The 25422-nt window shown below is 44.2% G+C and overlaps 1 protein-coding gene across 1 annotated transcript; it reads right to left on the bottom strand.

Annotated features, from left to right (window-relative positions):
- Positions 1-1665: 1665 nt before the first annotated feature.
- CKMT2 (creatine kinase, mitochondrial 2) lies at positions 1666-24572 on the bottom strand. Its single transcript, XM_027634685.1, has 11 exons — positions 24554-24572; positions 19498-19571; positions 17529-17686; positions 16648-16846; positions 15538-15633; positions 13848-14069; positions 11045-11130; positions 8987-9110; positions 5410-5544; positions 4943-5068; positions 1666-1899 (listed from the first exon to the last, which is right to left on the bottom strand). The coding sequence occupies exons 3-11, from the start codon at positions 17678-17680 to the stop codon at positions 1780-1782; spliced, it is 1260 nt and encodes a 419-aa protein (XP_027490486.1). The 5' UTR covers positions 17681-17686; positions 19498-19571; positions 24554-24572; the 3' UTR covers positions 1666-1779.
- Positions 24573-25422: the final 850 nt, after the last annotated feature.

The following is a 25422-nucleotide window of genomic DNA, read 5'->3' as shown; positions in this document are numbered from 1 at the left end:
TTCTGTACCACAGGCAGTGCATTTCGGTGTGTGCCGTATGCACTTCTGCAGGCAAAAGTAATGACTGTTTAAGTCAATCTTTTAATTAAGCCTTAAGCTGAAAGTACACTGTAAGAGGCATTGAATGAATGTTCAGAGTCTGTCCAGTCAGTTTTTGCTAGGACAGCAAATGATTTCAGAAATGAAGTGTCACAAGTGAAATCAATTACAACTGTTATATCTACAGACTTCACAGAGTAGTTGGGAAACTGGACTTGCTTATCCCATTCCACCTGCTGTCATGGGCAGGGACACCTTCCACTATCCCAGGTTGCTCCAAGCCCTGTCCAACCTGGCCTTGGACACTTCCAGGGATGGGGCAGCCACAGCTTCTCTGGACAACCTGTGCTGGGACCACACCACCCTCACAGGGAAGAATTTCTTCCAATTCCTTCTTTGCTTCTGTCAAACTCCCCAGAATTTCCGCCAGCCCATTTCTGCAGTAAAATGCCCTCTGAAGAGCAGCCTTACTCTCCAGCGTGCAGCTGCTCCCTTTTGTTGAGCACCAGCGGTGAACTGGCTGACTGTGAGATGCACCTCATCATCCAGGTTGTTAGTAAAGGCATTACGACAGAATCATCAGCTCCAATAACAACTTCTCAGGAATGCTGGTAGCAAGTGGCTGCCAGCTGGATGTTCTGCTGCTGCCCATCAGCAATTTGCAAGTCAGCAGAGGTAAAGCAAGTAGAGGCTGAAAACAGCACTTTTGGCTCACAGACAGATTTTGTGTTGAGATGAGGGTTTTGGAGAGCTAACACTGAAATCTTCCCAGTTTTACTTATTTATGTTCTATGTAAAATGAGCAGAAGTCTCTTTCCTTCCCCCAGAATTACTATTATTAACCACCATTTGGAAAGCCAGTAGCAAAATGTAAGGGAATGTGCCCAGCATAGATGAGGAAGAACCAGCAGTCACATGGAAGCTCCAGCCTGCTTTACATTGAACAGCTTTCACCATGCTGCTGATTATCAAGAGCTGCTGATTCACCATCCAGCTCTCAATTAGCTCCCAGTTGTGATTTTTAAAGTTTGCAACCAGTTATGACCCAGCTATTCAGCCACAACTCTGCAGCTATGACTCACTGAGAGACCTTCCTGTGAACTACTGTTCTGAATGTGGTGGCTGTGAAACACTGAGTATATTTCAATACGCAAAAAAGAAACAATCAAAGGGACTGTCGGCATCTGCTGCTTTTCCCTTTCCATGGAGCTGCTTCACACATGAAATCGTGGTGAGCATGGAGATGTGTCAGCAAATCCTCAAGCACGTTGAGGAGTGACAGCTGAGCTAGGTCCCTGTTACCTGGAATAGTCCATGCTGGGCAGGGTTATGTGGGTTGCAGGATATTAACAAACTGATTTGCCTCCTGGTTTTTGGACTGCAGCCCAAGGCCATGGGGCATTAATAGGGTGCTTACAGGAGCTATCGTAAATATGGCCATAAGTGCAAGTGCAGCGTAGAACTAGAGTAGTACTACTGGAGTAGTACTTTTCTTATCACCAACCAAGAAAGAAAGGGAAGCAGTGCCCCAAAGAGAGGATAGGGAGGTGGTTGTATGGGTGCAGCCCAGTGAAGCTGTACAAAGACCAGTTTCTGCCAGTACAGCCAGGCATTGAGGAGACCTTGGGTATCAGGTAGTGTTTTATTACACAACATATTTATACAGACATATACAGAGGTGCCTTCCCATCAAAATGGCAGCCACCAGTTTACCATCAGTTGCTACAATCGGCAGCAACATCATTTCCTGACAAACTGAGGCAGCGGAGGTGGCACCTTGATGTCTTGACCTCTTTCCAGTTTCTTCTCACAGTCAACGAGGTAATTGACCCCATCAATGACAATCTGGACTAGCTCCACCTACAAAAACAAGAAGAAAATAATAGTAATAGAAGCTTGAGCTCATCTATTAATAGAGGAATAGGAAGTTGGCTTGTACTGCAACGACAGCAGGTAAAGCTGTGAGGTAAAGTGACCCCTGAGAAACGTCACAGCATAGAGATCACACACCCTCTGGCACAGGGAGAATGGGTCGTGCAAAGCCACAGTAATTCCCTTCTCCTGTTTGCCTCAAGTTTGGAACCCCAGAAAAAGAAATTTTCAATTAGGTCCCTAAAGTTATTTCCACCAAACTCTGTTCACATTGGAACAAATCTGACAAAAGGCCTTATATAAAATGTTTAGGCATGAGCTGAGACCTGTTTCAGAGGTGATTCCATGAGGGTCCTCCCCAGATGTGTGCTGGGGAGGGATGCCTGGCACAGCTTGTTCCCCACACTCCATATAAGAGGATGAGAACATAACCATGCTGTGTGTACTCAGCATCACCAGGCAGGTCTTGCTGAAGCACTGAAGTCCCTTGCTGGGTCTTTCCAGCTCCAGGCCCGGAACACCCTGTGCTTGCACGAACATTCATGTGAGCACAGAGACATGGAAGTGAATTAGGAGGGATGTTGGTGCAAGGAGAGGAAGGCAGAGGCTCATTGCTCTGGTTCCCACTGGCCCTGAGTGCTGCTGGGTGTCCTTCACGTGGCTGGAACTGAGAGGATGTCCCCACTACCACGGGCTTTTAGGATGCCTGAGAAAGCTCATCAACTCAGAGCCACGTCCTTCCCCACAGATGTCTTTCCCAATGGATGTCCTTCTTCACAGATATCCTTCCCACAGATGTCCTTCCCCTGTCCTTCCCCTGGAGATGACCCTCGCCCTGGTGGGATGAATGTCCTCCCCATTCTGCCAGCCTCAGCACCCACATCTCTGGAGCATAGCACTCATCCTGAACTCAGGCTGGCTCTGCATCATCTAGCACTCCTTGTTTTTAGCTCCTGATTTACACTGGCAGGAGTGGGATCAGCTCCAGGCAGGAGCAGCACCAAAATTTGTAATTCTATGTGTGGGGGGGAGGGGAAGGGTAGGAAGAGTGGTGCCTTTGTAACCTGTTTCAGAATCGCTGAAGAATACCAGGAGCTTGTCCCCAGCAGACTTTCTGCACAGGCTGTGACATGTGAGGACTACAGGCCCTGTGGCATTGTGAGCCAGCAAACTATAGCACTGCTATGTCTTAATCTTCATGAAATGGTTCATTAGCAACCTTTAATGACTGGCTTGTTAAAACCGAGTGCAAAGACTAAATCCCATTGTCTCTTTATTGTGACAGTTGCTGATTTTCAAGGGATTTTTACTATAAAGCATTTCAGTGACTTAACACTTCATTTTATTGTCTTTTACAGACCAGCTGTTTGGAGAAATCAGAGGTCTGAATTTGCAGCCTCGAGGAGAAAACAAATTTCCTATTAAGTTTGCATTGACCAGTAAATGAAATATAACAAAAATACAAACAATTTTATCTTACAGCTTTGGGAACATAATCCAATTCTGCAAAAGCGTTTACCACATAATGGAATTTATTTTATTATGTACTAAAAAAATTATATCTTATAATAAAACATTTCTATTGCTTTGAGTATGTCTTGTCTGATTTAGATTTCAGATTCTTCAAGGTAGGGATTGTGTCTTATCTGTTGGCTTAATCCTTTGGATCCTTGCTGTAGGAGGCATCACTGACTTCAGTGGAAATCTTCAGATAAGCAAGAATTTGTAGGCTTAGGCTGTCAGTCAGTAGGACTCAATTAATCATGCTGTGTAATCCTTTTGTGTCACTGATGTTATTTAATATAAAGCACAAATGATGATGTTTCAGGTATTAATAGATGTCTTTGTCACAGACTGTTTTTGCAAATAGTACAGCAGAATTGTGTTTCACTCTTATTTATTTTGTTCACTGTCATTTGTTTTGTTCTAGATCCAAAGGAACATAGATGCCTACATCAAACTTCAAAATTTAAAATCTCCAAACTTCTCCTCGTGGTTGTGGAGACATTCAAGGGCACCTCTGAATAAGAAAGCACAGGATACCTGCCTTGGCTCTGTCCCAGTGCCAAGTGAAGGGAAATCACCTGGCTGGCTGTGGACTGGGCTGAGTTTAGTTGTGACTGGGTGCTTTATCCCTGGGTTATATTTCTGCTATGAAAACCCACCCAGAATCAGGTTGGGTGTTGGTCTGCAACACCAGGACCAAACTGCATCCCAGCTGCCACAGCCTCTCAGGGAGGGTTTGGCTCAGAGCTGGTGGGAGGAGGCTGCAGCTCTTTGACACGGCTCTTTCTGGCCTATCCTCATTAGCTTTACTCTCGGGAGCTGTTCTGCTTTATAGAACACTTGAACATGAATCTGGAATGAGGTGTGGGACCCAAGCCTCCCAGGAGGGCAGCAGCAGCACCAGGCTGCAGGGTCATTTCCATACTCTGGCACAACAAATGCTCCTTCTGACTGAAATGTCTTAGAAGCAAATGTCTGAGACAAACCCATTTCATCATGGTCTGCAGCCCAACAGGGAGGGTTCACGGGTGGCAATTAACTCTTTCCCCTGATTTAAACTTAGCTGTCATTTAAACCTAGCTCTCCTCTGTCCTCTGCTTGGAACCACACAGGACATGTTAAGAAGGCACCAGCTCCTCAGTTATTGTGGAGTGAAAGCCTTGTCCTGCTGTGTAACTATGGAGGAAGCGTGTGACAATAGTGAAAGGAACACAACACCCTAATCCAAGCCTTGCTTTAGTGCCTGATTCCCTGGGTGGATTAGGACTCCATCCCTATTCCTTTCCAGCACCTGCATACTCTCACAGAGGTCTTCAGCGCATGGTGCAAATCACATTTGTGCAGCTTGGTCAGGGTTGATTTTTTTCATTGCCATAACTGGAGTATTTGTCAAGCCCTTCATGCACATTAATAATTTTTTCTTTCAATAAGGATTTCCACTGGACCAGATTCATCAGGAGTAAAAAGTGCCAGTGGAGGCAAGGGGAAAAATCAGGAAAAAAACCACAAAACAAAGACAGGTTACCTCTGAGCGGCCAAGGCGGTCCAGATTAGAGATATCATACACATCAGCCACGGCTGCTGTGTCTACTCCACCAGTGCCGCGTTTCTGCAGGCGCAGGTTCTCCAGGATTTTGGGAAACCTGGGGTCCTGTCACAAGAAACAGGTTTGAGTTTATTGCCTGTCAGTGTGTGTGTCATACCATGTCCTTGCCATGCTGTGATCCATGGATTAACAGCATTGCCAGAGAGACAGGCAGCGGTGGAGAGTTTTCTCATCCTTGGATTACTGCCCATACTGGCAGCTTCCTGCTGAGCACATTAATTTCAATAACAAAGACAATAATTTGCAGAATTAAAGCGTGCTCAATTAAACATACATTACATGCATCCTGCTAACTTGCAGTTGCCATGAGCTGTCATTTTTCATCTGTTCCTTTATAAATCAGAAGAGGTGAATTATGTCACTAGCTTTTTAAAGGATTCACGTACCTTGCTCAGCCTGGGCAGCTTCACATGGACTCCAGCTCTCAGACCAGTGCCCAGGTTGGAAGGACAGGTCAGGACATACCCGAGACGCTCGTTCCACATAAACTCCCAGCCACGTTCCTTAATTAATCTCTCCACCTATGGTAGCAAGACAGAAAGAAAGCAAAAAGGGCAACATGCAAATGTCTCATTTCAAGATGTCTGCTGGTAGCTGAGATTCTTCTTGCCATGTGTTTGTGTTGATGAACTTAACTAACACCAGTGGAGTGGCAGGAATTCACACCTGGGTCCAGTCTGGTTTAGGTGTGACAAAAATGTTTGTACTCACCAGATACCTCTGGATATCTGTCGTTTTCTCATGACCACCACTTTGCAGACTGTTTGCCACTTCATCACAAAGCTCCCTATCCTGGTGTTTTTGTGAAGCCTTAGCTCATGAAGCCATGTGAACCTAAGAATTGTGGCTTTTGCCATTTGTTTCTAACTTGGTAATTTTGGAGCTAGTTTGCAACACACAATCCCAAAGGACTCAAACACTATGAAGCAAATAAGGAGCTGAATCTGAGTTTTGTGTAATTTTCAAGATGATGCCCTGACTCCTGGGGGAGGACACCTGGCCTCTAAATGTCCAGTATTAACAGCCACACTTCCTTTATAAGGAGACACAGCTTGTACATAATGGTTTTCATTAGTAAGCCTGACCAGATTAGACAGGAGAGTAAAATAATTATCTGCAGGAAAATCACAAGGGTCTATTGACCTTTGAGTAGGCTGGTACTTTGTTCACCCATCTGCTCTTCCCAGGTTTACTTGTGCAATCCAAATACAATTTCAGTTCAGTTCTCTTCTCCTGAGGAGAACTGGATGCATAAACCAGCTCATGCTCACAAGACTTCTGCAAATATAGCTGAATACTTCTGTTCTGCAGAAGGATACAGACTAAATGGCCTTCTAAAATCATTTCTGTATTGTGTGAGCACAACAGAACAGATGGTGAGAAACTAGGCCTGATTTCCTACCCCAGACACCTGTTCTAGTGATAGCTCCCAAAGCTGCCTGACCACTTTGCCTGGTGTAGTGGGTTTCTGTGGCTGGGTTTTGGTAGTGGGGGGGTGCTATGGAGGTGGCAGCTGTCAGAAGCTGCTGGAAGCTTCCCCAGTCCCATGGAGCCAATGCCAGCCGGCTCCAGGATGGACTTCCTGCCACTGGCCAAGGCCAAGCCAATCAGGAGTAATAGTAACGCCTCTGTGATAACATATTTAAGAACAGAAGATTGTTGCAGAGAAAAAATTCCAGCCAGGGAAGAGCTAAGTGAGAACATGGGAATAACAATGTAGACACCAAGGTCAGTGCAGAGGGGCAGGAGGTGCTCCAGGCACCAGAGCTGAGGCCCCTGCAGCCCGTGGTGCAGACCATGGTGGAGCAGCTGTGCCCCTGTAGCCCATGGAGGACCATCGGGGTGCAGAGACCCACCTGCAGCCCATGGCGGAGCCCATGCTGGAGCAGGGGGATGCATGAAGGAGGCTGTGACCCTGTGGGAGGCCCAAGATGGAGCAGTGTCCTGCTGGAGACCTGCAGCCCGTGGAGAGGAAAGCCCATGCTGGAGCAGATTTTTCCTGGGTAGGACTTGTGGCTGCTATGGGGGACCCACAGTGGAGCAGCTCATTTATGAAGGACTGCACCCCATGGAGGAGTGACCCACAGGACAGCAGTTTGGGAAGAACTGTTGCCCATGGGATGGACTCACACTGGAGAGGACTGTCTCCCATGGAAGGGACCCCATGGGAGCAGGGGAAGGACTCCTCTCCCTGAGCAGCGGCAGAAACACAACTGACCATAACCCCCATTCCTCATCCCCCTGCACTGCTGGGGGGGAGGAGGGAGAAAATGGAAGAAAGGAGGGGTGGGGGGAAGGTGCTTTTAAGACCGTTTTATTTCTCACTCTTTGACTCTTATCCTGAAAGTAATAAATTTAAATAATATCCCCACTTTGAGTCTGTTTTGCCTATTAAGGTAATCAGTAAGTGACCTCTCCCAGCTGTTATCTCAACTCATGAATCCTTAGCTGTTTCTTTTTCTCTCTCCTCTGTCTAGTTGCAGAAGGGAGAGTGAGATAGTGGCTTTAGTGGGTACCTGACATCTGGACAGGGTCAACCCGCTACACCTGGCCAGGTCCACAGGTGCTGCTCTGCTGACATGGGCTGAGCACAGTGGTGGAGTCAGAGCTGGGAGTAACCTCAGCAAACTGTGTCACCTGTGCCACCTCCTTTGCACTGCTCAGCCCTACAGGTGTGCCCTGGGAACCAGTCAGGGCTCAGTCACCTCCCTGATGGCACAGGAGCACCTGTCCGGATGACTTTGTTTTACTGTGCCCCAAAGCCCATTCCATACTCAGACTTCCCCCTGGATGCTCCGAGGATCCTCTGCTTTCACAATGAAGACTCTGTAGTTCCTGCTGTCCCTATTTAGCCTTGCTTTTGTTGGCTGAGAGCTGTGAAGTGATAAAGAAAGGGTACACAGCTGTATTAGTCCATGGCAGGGTGTAGTGGGTTTGTGTAGTTAAATAACACTTCCCTTTCCTGGGAGGAACAGGGTATTCCATACCATGTTATGTCAGCCTGGCTATAAAAGGGAAGGAAGAGTTTGCTCAGTCCTTCTTCTTCTTCTTCCAAGATGGCCCTTTAGGCAGCTACGTCTGTCCGAAACACCGCTCCGTGGGGGAGGTAGAATTTTTACTGTTAGTTTCCTTTGCCTGTGTGTTTGTAGCGTTATTAGTCTCTTCCTTTTTTCTCCATGTAAATATAAACTTTCTTTCTTGGTAAGCCTCGTTTTTCACATTTTTTTTTTCTTTCATCTCCCATTTTTGGGGGGGGAAGTCTGCGCAGTCTCGGTGGACACCTGGCATTCAGCCAAAGTAAACAGGTACACAGGGTCTTGGAACTAGTTAGTCATTAAAGTCCCTTCCAACCCAAACCATTCAAGGGTGTCATGATATTGCCCGTAGGACAGAGTAAAGTCCACTTTCTCTGTTAAATCAACATTTTCTATCCCAGAGCAGTACACAGGGCTTGTGTCATAACTGGACTGTCTGGACAAAACTGTTTTAAGCCACCATCTCATGAAACGTTTTTTGTCACTGTGAACAGATAGACCAGAATAAAATCCAGGATTCCTGGCTATTGATTTTTAGTATTTTAATCACAAACCCATATCTCCCCAAAAGTGGTCATGCCTTGAGTTCTGTGCACAACCTCAGCAGCCTCCACTCGTCTCCCAGCATCAGAAATGAGAACCAGGAGGCTGGGCCAAATAAATTCTTCATTCAGGCAAATCAAGCAATCCAAGTAAAATGCTTGATTTATGAATTTCCACAGTCCCAAAATGGTAAAAAAAAAGGGATATTTATTTGTTTTTCCCTACAACTCAGTTACCAATTTGCCCCTGTTTCCTCCTTTAACTGCTGTGTGGACTGGTGTTACTCCATTTTGCTGCTCCCTGAGATGTCAGCTCAGTGTGAACCACAGGGAGCAGTGCTGACAGCAATAAATAAACAGGAATAATAAAATCACTGAGATACTACCTCTTTTAAACCACGGCAGAACCTCTCAAACACCCGCTTCATGTTGCCACCCTTCTCCATGGAGATCACCCTGGTATGGTCCTCTTCATTAATCCAGATGAGAAATGTCTTCTCATTGTTATGCCTGGTTGAGAGGGGGGGGGGAAAGAGTGTCTTTTAAAAGACAAGCCCTTAAAAAAAGCTCTGAATAGTCTTGGTTTTATCATAGTCTTTCAGTGCAGCAGAGATGTTAAGTGTGGAGAAATAACTTTGTTCTATATGGTGAGGGATTTGAGCAGATTTGACTGTCAGATCTCTCATGCCAGTGGCAACACACAGGTCTCTTGGGCACAGCTGAAGCAATTTCCTGATCACATCATGCTGCTGCAGTGCTGAGTGAGGGAAAATGTGTTGTCCTCTAGCATGAGCACAGCTGGGGGGTTGCAGCCAAGGGAGAAGCCAAGCCCTGCATCCTCTGTCACCAAGGATGGGGTTTATTGTTCTTGGAAAAACCCAAAGACCTACATGCTGCTAGGGGCCAAGCAATATGTCCTTACTGAATTGTGTTCTCCCCTAAATCAAATCCCAGTGCTCCCTGTGTCAATTGGCAGCACTGGATGGCTGCATCAGTCAAGTGCCATGTCCAGGGATCGCAGATGCTGCTCCCAGATGGTGCTTGTTTGTCAGTCAAGGTAGAAACACCTGAAAACCCTCTCTTGCCTTGGACTGTCATAGCCAGCTTTGTTAAGTGCTGTGTCACACCCAAGGTCACTTTTCCTGGATTCTTCTCCACTTTCCCTGTCTCCTACTACAGCCCTTCTACAGCATGTAGAAGGTGATTGATGGGATCAGACTCATTTGTGCCAACAGTGAAATATCACCAGGCTTGAGACACATGAAAGTGGAAGTTCAAGCTCACTGAGAGCCTGACATTCAGCTGGTCTTTTGCTGTGTCTCCTTTTCCTTTTTGCACTTGGAGTTTGCCAGTGCAATACTGAGGAGGTGTAAACATCCTGTGCCCTGACACTGGGTCACTCGGGGTACAGTCATCTCATCCTCAGTCATGTACAAATGCTCAGGGAAAGGTTTTACAGCCTGAGCTTGGCCTGGCTCACCTCACCCTTTAATTAATCAAGTCGCCTCATTGCTTTAACAAACATGCCATTGCTGCTGGTGATGTTGGTGAGAATAGTCCTGCAGCCCATAACAAGGACAGGATCACAATCATTAAAAGCAAAATGATTTCCAGAACCTTTATACTTTTTGACAACAATTTCTTGCAAAAGAAGGCAGGTTTTCAAAATGTTACTTACAGAAATACTTTCCAATCACACTAATATTTTTTTTCCAGTCCACATGACATTTAACATGTAAAAGAAGCCAAAACCAGGTCTGTTTTATTCAGGAGATCCCTGGATAGAAATTAAATTACTGGTCCTTCTCCTCTTTGTTTGTAGAGACAGTGAATTATGTGCCTCAAGTTTTAGTCTTTTCCTTTTCTCAGATTTAGATGGGGACCAGGGAACCTGCATCTTGTTGAATCTAATAGGAAGATTGTTGAAATAAAAAAATCCTCACAGTTTTCCAGCAGGTCATTGGGTTTCATGGCTGATCAGATTTCACAGCTAGGTGGTTCCTCAGAATCCTTTCTGCCTCATTTTTCAGCATTAAAGCCTCTAGTAATGCCTAGAAGTACAGCAGGACAGATGCAGATGCTGTGCACTGCACAGCCTCCCCCATCCTCTCCTAGTGGGTGTGTGCACTCATCTCAGAGCTGTTATCCCTTTATCTCCACAGAAAATACAGCATTTGGGCACAAAATGCATCAAATGTGTTGTGACAGTAGAAATAGACCTAGAACAAAACAGGAAATTCAACTCCCCTATCTCCTTTCTGTCCAGATTATTTGGAAAGAAAGAGTTACTTTCAGCCCTGGGAATTAAAATTCTTTTTTTCTTAAAAACCAGCTGAAAATGCAGTGAGTATGTGGGCAGAGTGGCTGCAAGGTTAGGACAAGCAAGAAAGTTTGTAACATGATCATTAAAGCACACACGAGCTCCTGCACGTCACACAACATACCAGATTCCTCTGGCATCTGGCCAGTCACGTGCCATCCCAGCACATGTTAGCAAGGGGGACACTGGCTTGTCAAAGAGAAAATGATCCTGGGCGCCAAAACGGGGCCAAAGGGAGAGAAAGAGAGAGAGGGAGAGAAAATAAAACAAAATTCAGGTTTATTCAAGGGAGCAGTGCAACACTGTCCAATACATTTTATGTGAAGGCAGTTGAAGCACAGGCAAATCAGAGAGTACAGCTTGTGAACCTGATTCCTCTGCCTGCAGCTGAAAGCACTTTACCCAGGTGATTTTCTTGAGCCTTGCAGATTCTCACCAACATGGGTACAGTGACCATGTTTTGCCAGAATTGTTTTTCAAAGGTAGGGAGGGTTGGAAGGTGGAACCTAACACCACGTGGACACACCAAAGGGTACTCTGGAGGGACCTGTCTGCCAGATCCAGAGGGGTTCTCTGCACACATACACACCTTATGGTAAGTAAGAGAAGGTAACAAGTTCTTAAAGACAGAAAAAAACCCTCACAAAAAGTGCTACTTCTGAAAAGATACTTCTCTGGCATAAAGATATTTATTCTGAGCATGAAGTCAAGATAGGAATTAAACCAGTGTTAATCTTGACCTTTTGGAATCAGAGACTCATTCTGTTCCTTAACAGAGATGCTATTTCTGATTTAATAAATCTAGCACTTGCTGTGCTACAAACTTGCCACATTCCAAATTGTTTCGATTTTTTTAAAGTAATAGTTGGATTCTTGGGGTTTTTTTTCCCCAGACCAAATAAGTATTTGATTTTCATGTGTGTCCTGAAAAATTATTAGTTCTTAATTCCTTGAATACTGCCATATCAAGTGTTGGGGGGGGGGGGGGGGAAAGGGGTTTGCTGGGGGTATTGGTTTTGGGTTTTTTTTTTAAATCTCAGGTTTAACTAAGAATAGTGAGGCAAGCTATCCAGAATACGTATGACATGGTAGACACATCGATATGCTTTACATCTTTTTGCCTTAATGGAGAATTTCAGGTTTCACTTTTGAATACCCTGTGATGGACATGGTGCAGCCAGAACTCCAACCATGCAGAAAGCAAAGGTATAGAGATCTCTCTGCTCATCACAGGGACTCAAATTCTCCTTCCTCAGCTGGCTCCACTCGATGCTTTTTCTTGAAAGAAAAATTCCCCTTTTTGCAAGAAAAGAGCTATTAGTTTCCCTTATGTGCATATGGCCAGATCTGCAAAATACTCAGCCTTCTGGGCTGAGAGCCAGTCATGTAGCACTGATTTGGTATCACTGAGATCAACTTGATCTCACTGAGATCAAATGGTGCTTATGAAAGCCTGGCACAAGGTCTGATCCAGGGTTCAAGGTCCTAAAGTACTGGAGGAGGTAAGGAGTGGTGTGAGTTAAGGGACGAATATGAGCTTATAACACTCAATGCCCTGACTTCTATAAATTTTTGTGAGCATAAAGCTAAACAAAGCAAGGTAAAATGCTGAATCTCTGAAGCCTACTCCACTTTTCAACTTCTGCTTTCTCAGCCTGTCCTCCTGAGTAAGGCAAGGAAATAAAACCTGCAATAGCTTATCAACATCTTGTCAATAAACATATTACCAAGGACATTCAATTAAAAAAGTTACTGACCTTACCTAAATTCTTAACTGCTGGTTAATCCAGACTATGACACATATTTTGAGGTTATAAATAGTTATGTTACTTCATCAGCTCCCTTTTGGTTGATGTTAGGATTAATGTGCCACAAATATAGCTAAGAAGGTACAGCCATTCCTTTGGATATTTAAAATGCACTTTCAAGCCTTGTTTGACATGTCACATGCTGTGACAAAATCCATGGTGAAAAGCCTTGTGTTTCAATCTGTGTGACAATGAAAACTCTCGTTATGGGCCTGATCCTTCAAATTCTTAAACACAATAGCAGGACTGGGAAAAGGTCATCTGGGTGCGGTAGGCTACAGCCATTTTAGGGAAATAAGAATTAGTGTAGTTTACTTTAATGAAATTACAGCCAAATTTTGGGAAATTAAAATTAGTGTAGTTTTGGCATAAAGAAATCTCAGCCAAAGCCCCTCACCATGACAGTCTAAAATACAGATACTATGTATTGTAGTGTAGTACCTTTAGTTAGAATGGTTATTAATATAGAAAATATCAATCTTTGCTCAAGGAAATGGCCAGGAAAGGTCTGAATTCATCTTGTTATTTGTCCAGAGAGGTGGCAGCAGCCACGTGTGTTTGGTTTGACACAGATCTTGCTCTCTGGCGTATAAGCCCACGTTTCAGACCTACACAGCGACATACTTCACAAAAATACAGACTCTGGATGATTTACTATTCCACTGAAGATATTGGCAGGCCATTAACTGTAGGGTTGTGTGTATGGCTAGTCTTCGCAAATGAAGATTTGGGAAAGGTCTTTACCCTTCCAGCCTGTGCAGTGGATTTTTTAGGTGAGACACAGTGTGCGCTGAGCAGAGCCCACCCTTTAATTCTAAGGTTCATCTGCCGGGGCCGAGCAAGCTTGGACAGTGGCAGTGAGGTCCTGAGGACGTAGGTTTGTTTAGAGTGGCCTTACAGGGCTGATGAGCTCCATCTGCCCGGGGGAGTATCCCTGACCGGGAATTGAACCCAGGCCACAACAGTGAGAGTACTGCGTCCTAACCACTAGACCACCAGGGGTCCCCTAACTGTAGGATTAACACTGTGATTACCTTCCTTGGCCATGCAGGACAGCAAGTACCCCGGTGGAGGATGAAGATGGAGTGAAGGCGGTGTTGGCACTGGGACTGTACTTACATCGATGAGCTGCTGCTGCTCCCGCTCAGTCATGTTGGTCAGGCTGTAGTACTTGCCCGAGAGGTCCCCCCGAAGCCCAGACAGTGCAGTGACCACGACGTTCTCCACCTCCCTGCGCTCGGCCCGGGTGCAGGCGGGGGGGAGGCTGAGCCCACGGATGCTGCGCCCAGTCCGCACCCGCGAGGAGAGCACGTAGCGCTCATCGAACTGCCCGTGGGTGATCTGAGGGGGAGGATGCTCTGTTAGTTCACACACACACACACACATCTTGTAGTCCACTGTTAAAGCAATCCAAACCCCATCCCACAAAAAGAGGGGCATCTTCCTGCCCAGGCATTGTAGGCTCTCCTCCAGGTCTCAAGCACTCAAGGCACCAGGAGCCCTTCAAGAGTTTCAGGCACCAGGAGCTGTTTTTAGGAGCCATTTGGTTCTTTGGCTGGATGAACATGTTGGAGTAACCAGCTCATCCTTTGTGATCCCAAAATATGAGGGAATCTGGGTGACTTTTGGAAATAAGGATATGGGCAAAAGCAGGAAACTAGGTGGAGGAGATCATCTGGAAGAGGGAAGCCTAAAATAAGGCTGTAGTTGAACTATAAAGGAAATGTTAAGATGCAGTTCAGGTTTGCCCACATGTATGTGGATTAAAGGATTAAACTCCTTTCATTCCAGCCCTTACACAGATGATTATCCAAAGATTTCCAGCCCAAGGAATTGCATCCAAGTCAGCCAGTAAATCGACTTCATTGGAGGCCCAGCTTAAATGTCTCTGTGCAAACACACTGTGGCATAGGAAGTAAACAGGACTCAGAGGTGTGCTCATGCCTGCAGGGCTGTGATCTTAGTGGCATCAAGGGGATGTGATGGGATGGCTCCTGTGACTGGAGTGTTGGAATGAAAGGATACAGGCTCCTTGGGAAGGAAGACAGGGGAGCTGAGGAGGGGGTGTCACCCTTTGCAACAATGATCAGCTGAAGTTCAAGCTCACTACCCTGAACTTCAAGCTCACTACCCTGAACTTCAGGAGAGCAGATTTTGGCCTCTACAGGGATCTATTTGTTAGAGCACCATGGAAAAAATCCCTGGAGCGAAGAGGGGCCCAAGGAAGCTGGGTAATATGCAAGGATCAACTCCTCCAACCTCAGAAGTGATGCATTCCAACAAAGAGGAAATAAGGAAAAAACACCAGGAAGCCTGTGTGGATGAGCAAAGACCTCCTGGTCTAGCTCAGACACAAAAAGGAAGCCTACGGAGAGTGGAAGCAAGGATAGGTATCCTGGGAGGAATATAGAGAAGCTGTGGCTCCCCCATCCCTGGAACTATCCAAGGCCAGGTTGGATGGGACTTGGAGCAAACCGGGATAGCGGAAGGTGTCCCTGCCCATGGCAGGGGGGAGAACGGGATGAGCTGTAGGGTCCCTTCCAACCCAAACCATTTCATGATGATTCTGTGATCTGTAAGCTCATGAGCAGACCCACAGTGCCAAATGGTTATTTCAGCTGGGACTGAATCCCTGCTATGGACAAGAGATGCAGTTGACAGGGCTGAGTGGTATCCCACTTTCCTTAAACATAAAGCTGGTGTCTTCAGAGTTGGATCAGGAGTAAGAAAGGTACTGTTGCATACAATACCATCACTGTAATAAGCAGCTCAGATCTTTTATTGTCTCATTGTTTTATTTCAACCCTACCTTGGATGCATCCAGGTCAGTGTGATGCTTCATTGTCCGTGGATCATAGCCATTATGTCTCGATTTAATGACAGGGTCAAAAATCTCAGCAAACACCTAAGGATTCAAGAGAATCTAGAAAGAGTCTGCACCACAGAAATGCTTTGATGCACCAGCTCCAGACAGAGCAGTCCCTGCCTGTAGTTACCACAGACAGGGACTGGATGTGGTGACAACCAGATTGGGTTTTGAGGTGTATTTACCAGCCAGAACACACACCTAGAGCCCCTCCAGCCACTTGCCTCTTGGTTTTGGGTCATGCAGGAATACCCTGTGTTTTCCCTGCCATGGGATACCAGTTCTGGTCAGAGTCATTTGGCTCAGGTGTGCCAGCACCAACCACCACTTCACTTTCAGATAAGAAGCAGTGGCAGTTTACCTGGACAGGCAAACCAAACCCCAGGAGGGGACAGTCCAGAATGGCAGGTGTCCCAATCCACCCTCAGCTGCCCAGTGCTTGGGATACTGTTAAGAGACTGTGTAATAACAGGTACCATCACAGTAGACTGATGGAAGCAGAACACAGTGGTCAAAAAAAGCGCGTTTTCTTCTGTTTTCCTCTTGTCATGGCAGAGTTAAATAAACTGTCCACCCTAATGCTGTTTGTCTTCATTCTTCCTCATGGTCCAAAAGCTGTGGCTTAATGAAACAATGCCTGGCACTTCACAGATGATGTTTCTGTCTCGCTTGTGCCTCTGCTGTTCCACAGTGTGATTTCCACATTACATTAATTTTTGTGTCCTAGAATTGGATAGCTTTGCCATAAACTAACTTTAGTTGTATGAAGGAGGGCAGTTGCTGGAGGCAGGTAGCAGGTGCCATGTAGGTATATTTTGTTAGTATCAGTTGCAGCAGAGAGTGCACCTGTAGCAATACCTTATGTTCACGCTTATCCTAATGTGGAAAAGTAGGGAAAACACCATCTTTATGCACATACCCTGCCCCTTATGTACCCTCTGGGATATAATTTGTCTTTGGAACACATACCCTACTGGAAATCTGTCTTCATCTAATGGGAAAGGACACCACGAAAACTGACCCAAACATGACAGTGTTGTGGAAACCTCTTACCTCGTAGGACTCCTCATCCCCTGCCACCATTCCCACCGTCTTAATAAAAGGATGGCCAGGGTTGTCCACCCCGGTTTGGATGCACTGGTCCAGGGTGTACCCGTTGGGGGTCATCTTGTCCCGAAGCCGGGAGTAGATGCCGGGGGTGAGGCACTCAGCCATACAGTTGTTGTGCTTGCGCAGGTCAGGATAGTCCGCACTGGGGGTGAAAGAGCCTGGAGACATTAACCTGTTCCCTCTTAACAGTGACCCTGGCTGCTTTATTACAGGGAACACAACACTCAGAGTACATTAAAACTATTCTTTGTTTATATGTTGCATTGAATTTTAGGAAGGAAGGAAGATTCTGATTGCTGGAACTACCCCACAAACTGTCTTCTGCCATCAGGAAAATGAATCCCAATGAGCTCTGAAAGTGTACTAGGCTCCATTGAAGCTCTGCCAAAACACCGTTATTCAGGAATAAAAGAACTCCAGCATTGATTTGTTCAAGCAGGAAGGGAATTCAGTTTAGCTGAAGTGCTCTGTAGTTTGAAGCCCAGTTGCTCTCACTGACACCAGTGGGCCCATCTGACTGGCTGCTGAGCAGCTCTTCTTCTGCAATACCAGGGTTTGGTTTAATGGCATTGTATTTGCACAAAAGCTGCATGGTGTACTAAGCCAGGGAAAATAAAAATGTTAGGCTGGTCTTGAAGGTCATTGCTGGTGCTATCTGAAATTGGAGATATTCGTACAGGATGCTGTTTTTCAGCCCCTGGACAGACCACACGATGATCATGCCACTTCCACAGGCATCCCCTTCCTCCCAAGGGCAAGGTGTTTCTCCCACACCCATGGTCAGGGTACTGTGCCCAGCTCCCTGCCTGTCCCCCCGTCCTCACCTTGGAGGGAAGAGCTTCCTCTTCTCCTGCACAGCAGCCTTCACATTCTGCTGGTTTAGGAGGTAGCCCGTGGTCAGCACCCCTGTGCCCGCGGCTGCAAACAGCGCAGTGGAGGCACGGCCGGCCAGAAGACGGCAGAAGGTGCCAGCCATTCCTCTCTGCAAGAGAAGGCAGCCCCAAGTCAGCTCACCAGACCCTGCACAATGCCCTCAACAAATGAACCCTCACCTCACACCACAGTCCTGCAAGAGGAGAAATTTGTTTTTATTATTGGTTTGCACTTATCAAGAGTGTTCATAAAAATTGCTGATATATACAGAGCAGTCCCTGCCTGTGTATTTTCCCTATTTAATTCTACTGGGATTATGTCTGGAGTACAGGAGGTCTCTAAGTCTAGCAAAGAAAGTGGCATGTTCTGTGCACGTTTTTTCCTCCAAGAATCAGAATTTAACTACTTGTGCTGGCGATTGTGAGTTCCTTAGGAAGATGTAACTCCATTCTAAATAAAGGGTACAAATTCCACGATTCTACAAATCTAAATTTACAATTACAATTTGTATAATTGACAGAAGCTTATTCTTAAAACTGGACTCTGGTAAATCATCTTTGGGAAATGGGCACGGAAGATTTACAATTAAACACAACCTTTCCCCCAGAATATGCTGTTTCAATTGTTTTTCCAAAAGTTTTTTAAAATATGATTCTTTATGCAATCTCTTCAATGTAGTTTTGGAGGTAATAATAAACACTTCAAAGCATTTGGTTTTATTTCCAGTAAAATAAGAGTTCTAATTTCCAATAATTTTCATGTAGATCTGGGTTAGTTATATCCAAACCCCTTACTTCTTCATCTTTCCCACTCATATCTAAAGACAAACGCAATGTTGCATCTTTATCTTCTCATTTGGTAAAAATCTTCTCTTCTTGCTGGTTTTTCTATTGCAAAGCAATACCTCCTTCTCCATCAGTCACATATGTAAGATGAGAAACATGGATGTATTCTAAGTTTGGAGTCATTTGTTTCGTGTCCTCTATTGTTTTTAAGTAATGTTATATCTGAATTTTTTCATTCTCTCTCCTTCATGCCTTTGAAACACAATATACAGTTAATTTAACTTCACTTCTAGAGAAAGATGCTGAGTGAAATTGACAGATATTTTAGTATTTAGTATTTTTTCACTGAAAGAATTTCCCTAAATCTATTAATTCATTTTAGTTGAGCTGCAGGACAGGCTTTCATGACTGCAACAGGATTTCTCCCTCCCAAAATGTAGCGGGAGAATGTTTGACTGTAAATAAAAGTCAAATAAGGGGGTTCTGATGGAGATTTTCTGATTATTTCTTTTCTGTGTGTTTAGCAGGTGGTTCTTGTGCCTTTTCACAGTACAGCATCCCTATCTTACACTCTGGAAATACTTCCTTGTGACTAATCTGCACAGAACTATTGTTGTTATAACCAAGTGTCTGAGAAACATCACGTGTATTTTCACAGCAGCCCTGTGTATTTACAGCCCTGTTTCACTGATGCATCTTTATAACAAGGAACTGGCTGCCAGTCAAATTCCTGTCCTGAAAACTAGAAGCCATATAAAAATCCCATTGCAGATGATGATTTTATGACTTTAACGACCCCAGGTACTCATCAGCATCTCTACCAGCTTGGTTTTTTTTGGAGCTTCTGAATCCTGTGTGACTTTAAGGGACATTGCTGCTGCTGAATGAATAAGAGAACCCCCTCCTCACTCTGGTTTATGCCTGTCTTTGACTGGGTGTGCCTTGCTGGGCTTTAATCCCTAAAGCAAACCCTCTCAGCTTTACTGTCCGTTTAAATAATGTCCCTTATCTCAAGTATTTTTCTTGTTGGTAAAGTTATCTTGCACCGTGGTTGCATGCCTTGTTCCCTAGGACAGTCTGGCATTGCTGGACCACACAAAAGGTTTCCCTTACCCTGGGACAGGTTCTACTTTACCTGACAAACAGTTCTCTGACAGCTCTTAAAAGCCTCCAACACTGGAGATGCCACAGACCGTGCAGGTTATCTACCTAAAAGAAATAAATCAGAGTAAGACAATCTTTTTTCCCCTCTTTTTTAAAAAAGTAGTGCCTAACTACATGTCCCTTCCTGCAACTGAAGGTAGAATCTTCTGACTGGAGCATGGCATTGCCATCATTTATGACTGTCAAATGCAAAGGATCCAGGAAAGTTAGAATTCCTAATGAGAGGAAAACATCATCTCAAGTGCTGTGGAAAGGTGACTGTAATCCTTTTTACCAAAGTGATGTGACTCCTAATTCAATAAACACCTCTTGCCACAAGGGTGGGCTCTAGTCCTAAATATAAATGTATGTAGTCCTGCAGCACAAATTGTTATGCCTTGCACAGGTAGTTAGGTTCAGCAAACAGTTTCTACATAATGGGGTACAAAATTAATAAGAAACTTTACTTGATAGGAAAGCATTGGGGTTTTTTTCAATTTTTTTTTCTCTTCACAAAATATGATTTCTGAGTAATGCATGGCTTCAAAGCAAGCATTTTAAAAGTTTCGTTTTAAGAGAGTCTGAATGAAATGGTTTCAAAGTAAGAGAAAATCCTCATCAAAGCTCTTTTTCAAATCTGACCTCAAATCATTAACAGATTCAGCTGGTTTTTCCCCCACAGAAATTGTCAACTTGCCCTCTGATTAAAGGAGTATGTTTTTTCTAGGAGCAATTTACCAGAAATACCCTGCTGTAATTCAGGTTTCACCACAGACCATCTTTAAGCCTCCACTGCAAGGATTTCACTTTCACCAGGAAAATTTAACCACTGCACAGCCTAAGAAATGAAAGTGCACATTTTTCTTTTTGCTGAGTGTCTTCCCGTGTGCCCATGATAGAAAACTCATTTTCTCATGGGTGTCTGTAGTGCTGCCATGGTGCAGCTGGAAAGGGGAAAGAATATTGTCTCAAGATCAGAATAATTTTTTGAGGTATCATTTAACCCTTGGAAAGGAATCTAGTGCTTTCCTGATCTGACCAGGTGTGCTGGAAGAACACCTGCCTTAGGAAAGCATCTGTTTTGTGTTCAAAGCAATCTAGAGAGAGCATGGTCTGGAGGAGATATAGGAGTTCTGAGGATTAATCAACCCAGGTAAAAAATAAATAAAATTCTTGTTTCTGTCCTATGTATCTGTTCAGCTTGAATCTCTGGCCTTTGTTATTACTTTTAACAATTTGTTGCAGAAATTTCTATGCATTTTTTGTGCCACATGCAGCTACTTAAAAATTCATATCTCTACGTCAGGTTTTTTTAATCAAGTTTCATATTTACTAATCGTGCTTTGGCTCTTCCCTGAACTCTTTCCACTGTATTTTATCCTCAACATCCTCACAAAACCAGAACTGTCCTTTCAAACCAGTAGCATACCAGGACCCAGAGTGGGAGCAGCAGAGCATGTCTCCAATAAACATCTCAAGCATTTGGAGACCACACCAGCCCTGGGGACCACAGGTCATGGTCACTTGGGGTGTCACAGTTCCCTGAGTTCCGGGGGGTCATCACTCAGTAGGGAATTATTTCCAGTCAGGACATAAATACACTTCCAAGTAAGATTCTGTGATGGGAGTTGTCTGCAACAGCAGGAACCTGGTTAATTTAAGCCTGTATCAGTCCCATCAATTTTTATTTTTTTTTTATTAGTACTTTCATTTTCTCTTTAAACTGGAATGCTTCCCCATAAGCCAAGAAGTTTTCTCCTCTGCTGTGGGATTCTGAAGGTACCAATAAAACATTCTTAAATGTTTTATCAATTATCATTGATAGTTTTCTACTTAACTTTTATCTGTGCTAAGTGGCACATTAATTGCATCAACCTTTCAGAAATTTCAAGTTCTTTCTGTCCACCACAAGCCTTATGAGAATTTGGACTTTGTTTTAGACAGAATTAGCTGTATTTAAACATGCACTAATTTTTAGTTCTGTGAACTAAATGTGCACTGATTTTTAGTTCTCAGTTTGTCCAAATGAGGTCTAATTTCTATGGGATTAGACACAACACCTTTTTTGCGGTATAAGCTTTAATGATTTTAATTCTTTAATAGATTTTAACAAGATTCTTAGGATTCATAGCAAGACCTCAATCATGTGTCACTCAGATAATAGATATAATATATAATAATATGTTAAATGATATAATATATAGTAGTATATAATAATCTGTAGTAATAAGACCATTTTACCAAAATGTAATGCATAGGCCCATTAAGAGTTATTAATAATTTAATGAATAAGGGGTTTGGCACATTCAGAGATGTGATCTAAACTGAGTTGTTTCAGTGCAGGTCAGGGCTGAGCTGCTCTGCTGTCACTCAGCACCTGCACTGTCTGTGTCCCTCTCCTTTGCAGGTAGCACAGCCTCCACAGTGCTCACAGCTGGGCACCCTTTCATTGGTGGAAGGTCAGATGTCTTGGCTCATATCCAGCATCAGGCATATTTTCTACACGTAAATGTATGGATGGTTTGGGGGGGTTTTTCTTATTATTCAAGTATACTGCAAGCCGTTCTGAAGGCTCTAGGTATTTGAGTGTAACATCTTTATTTTTATTTATTAAAGTGTTTGGACGACTTGCCTTGTATGTTTTCCCCTTGTTATCTCAGTCTGCTCATGCTTTGAATACTTGCCGCATAATTACTCATTTGGATGCCTTTTGTGCACTCCCAGGATTACAGATGCCTCTGGCCCAAGACCAGGACATGAAGCACAGCTCAGTACCTCTGGGACTGGATTTTGTCACTGGCAGAAAGTCCTTTAAACTTTCACTTCCAAGGTCATTTGTACTTGTGATATCACTTAGAGAAAGCAAAAATACTGTTGTACAGGAGAGGAGAAATACAGAGCAATTGTCCCATAAACAGTTGCTGCGTGTCCTCCATGCACCAGGTTCCCTCCTATAGGGCACAGTTTTGGTTAATTCTGTACAAAACACTCACTCAAAGAAACAGCTACTGCAGCATGTGGCATTCAGTGCATGCAAAACCAAGGTTTTCTCATTCCACATTCCTCATTCTCACCTCATCATCACAATGAAGGGTCAACAAATTCAGAGTCAAATCAGCACTGGCTTTTCCAAGGAAATATTTCCATATGCCTCGTGAGTTATGGCCACTGAATCAGCAAAATGTGTCCAAAAGGTCACAGAGGTCACAGCCTTTATCTCCCTGCTCTGCCCCAAGACCCAAGACGTGTTCAGCGACCTGTAACCAGCCTTCAGGACACTGATACCCTGCCAGGAGTGTATTTTTGGTTTAAAACTGTACTTTAATATGTGCATCAGCCACCTTGCACTAAAAGTGGAGAGAAAAGCCAACAGCAAGGTTTAAAAGAAGTCATTACTGCAAATCTGGTGCTGGCTGAAGAACAGCCCAAAGGATTGCAGGCACCCCTTAAGGTAGAGGGGGCAACCCCAGCTCAAACCCCATGAACTCCCCAACTTCACAACTACTTTTAATATTTGAGAAAAAAAAAAGTTTTTGCCCTTAATTCTTGATTTTCTTGAACTTCTTTTAACGGAAGCTGTCTTTTTCTCTGGATGTATTTGAGCACAGGTATTGGTTACCCCAAATTTCACACTTGGCATCACATGTGATTTTAAGACAGAAGGGAGGAAGGTACAGAGGGTTACAGTGACATTTCTAGAAATAGAACTAGATGAAATATTTGAGCCATGTCCAGAGTGGTATTAATTGCCACACCATGTGATCCTGAGTGACATTTTGGAGGAATGGCAGTCATAGCTAAAGTTCACACAGGCTCAGCGCCACAGATGATGTAAATGCATGTCTTAAACCACTAAGCTATTTAGCCAAAGGTATCATTGCAGGGAGCTGGACTTCCATGTGCTGGAGGGAGAAGGAGGCTGGCCTTTTATATTTGAGAAGTAATTCCTCTAAGCCATCCTTAGCTCAAGCTAAAGCCTACAGGTGCCATTGGAAAGTTTTCTTCACCCATCCATGAAAGGTTCTGGCACCTTAGAAATATCTGCAATAAATGTCATGAGTCACTACACGCGTGACAGACCATTTTTAGATGCCCAGCAATCAGTTTACATTGCTCTTGGCTTGCTGTGTCACCTTACAGGTTCAGAGAATAAGATGAAAATTAAAACATCAGATCTCATAAAGCAATATTGGTGATTTTTTTTGTAGTTTCACTCAAACCTTTCTGACTCATGTGGGTTTCAGATACAGCCTCCAAAAGTGCAGAAACAATGCTCCAAGTGCAGACATACTTCTAACTGTGCCTTAATCACAGCATGGAATACCTCTACCCAAAAAATCAACTACATTTCGGTTTCTTTCTCCTTGCAATGCCAGAGGTCAATGAATGGTTATAAAAACATATTAATTAAGAAAAAAAAATTCTAAGCTGTGTATCTGTGACTAGATTCATATGAATAGAGAAGACATGGTAAAAGCTGCAATTCTTCATGGATCAGACAATGACCTCTTGGCAACAACATGATTTTTGATTTCTGTCAGTGGAAGATCTGGCTGGTCAGATCCCACCTGGTGAGACCCAGCAGCCCAAATTGTCCTGCCAAAGCCCAGCCAAGCTGCAGGTACTGCTCACCCTTCTGAGCCCATCTGATGCTATTTTGCAGTATAAACCTCTCATCTTCGCAGTGCAGAGAGCTACAATCAAAATCACAAAAAACTCATGTAATTGGAGATGTTTACTCTGAACTTATAACACATCCTATTTTTCCCTTACTAAAATTGTTACTTAAGAGTCAGCATTAACAGATGGACTTGATGATCTTAGAGGTCCTTTCCAGCCTTAACAACCCTCTGACTCCATAACTTGAAGCAGCTGTACAGTGGGGGGCTGACGAATATTTCCCTGCACCAAGTTGTTATACAAGTCAATAAATTATAGCCAAATTAACACCACATCCTGTGGCACTTTGAATCCGTATTTAATAACCCTTGTACTTGAAATGCTATGTTTTGAGGCTACAAAACCAATACATACATAGTTAAACTGACCTTGAAGCTGGAGGTAGGGACGTCCTGCTGCCTGCAGCGAGCCCAGAGTGTAAAAGGAATAGCGAGTTGGTGCCCTGAGAGAAGCTCAGGTAATACGAGACGGGGAAGAGGAGGTGTGGGAAACGAAAATAATTGCTGCAGGGGCCAATCCTAGTTTGCTGCTTAGTGGCATTTGCTGGCCCAGGGGTGCCCTTGAGGACACAAGGAGGATGTAGCAGCAGTGGGGTGACAGCAACATCACCCTTCAAATGCTTCTCAAGTGAAAAGTGTTCATGTCAGCAAATGGTCAGGCAGGTGGGAAACGGCAAAAGATGCTGCTCCACCCCCACGCTCCAACTTAGGAACAGCTGAGAGAGAAAGGTCAAGTCCTGCCTGCCTGAACATCTCCTGAGAAACATCCAGAGCAGGGAAATTCCAGCTGCTTGAATCCCATGTGGAAACAGGCGAGAGCAGGGAACCAGACACTGAAAGAGGTGAGATCACAGCAGGTGATTTTGGCTGTTTTCCCTCCTTTATTTCTTAATTTACAACATTAATTCTCGACTATTTGTAAGGCAGAGGAGCCCATCAAATGTAAAAGGAGGGTATCTAAAACCTCCCATTAAGAATTACTATTATTTTATTACTCTATTGCATTTAGAATTATAGCTACATAGCAGTAAAGTACTGTACGAAATAACACATAATTGTTTGGAAAGCGTGAAAGAATAATCAATGTCATTCACCTAGCTCTGCTCTAACCAAAGCTGAACATGTACCAAGGCTGACAGAGGAACACAGAGGCCAGCACTGTACAGCTTTTAAAAATCCAACATTTCAAAATCCATTTTCCTTTGTACATTTAATATTCTTTGAATTAGACATAGCAA

This window comes from Corapipo altera, unplaced genomic scaffold (assembly GCF_003945725.1).
Source record: "Corapipo altera isolate COAL_440 unplaced genomic scaffold, ASM394572v1 61411, whole genome shotgun sequence".
Classification (NCBI taxonomy): domain Eukaryota; kingdom Metazoa; phylum Chordata; class Aves; order Passeriformes; family Pipridae; genus Corapipo; species Corapipo altera.
This window is presented reverse-complemented; position numbering and strand designations above follow the sequence as displayed.

Coding starts and splice junctions, on each gene's coding strand:
- CKMT2 (XM_027634685.1), bottom strand. CDS start 17,680: ATGGCTGGCACCTTCTGCCGTCTTCTGGCCGGCCGTGCCTCCACTGCG. Junction 15,634..16,647: donor GGGATGAGGAGTCCTACGAG/GTAAGAGGTTTC, acceptor TTGAATCCTTAG/GTGTTTGCTGAGATTTTTGA. Junction 5,545..8,986: donor TCTGCCGTGGTTTAAAAGAG/GTAGTATCTCAG, acceptor TTGCTACCATAG/GTGGAGAGATTAATTAAGGA.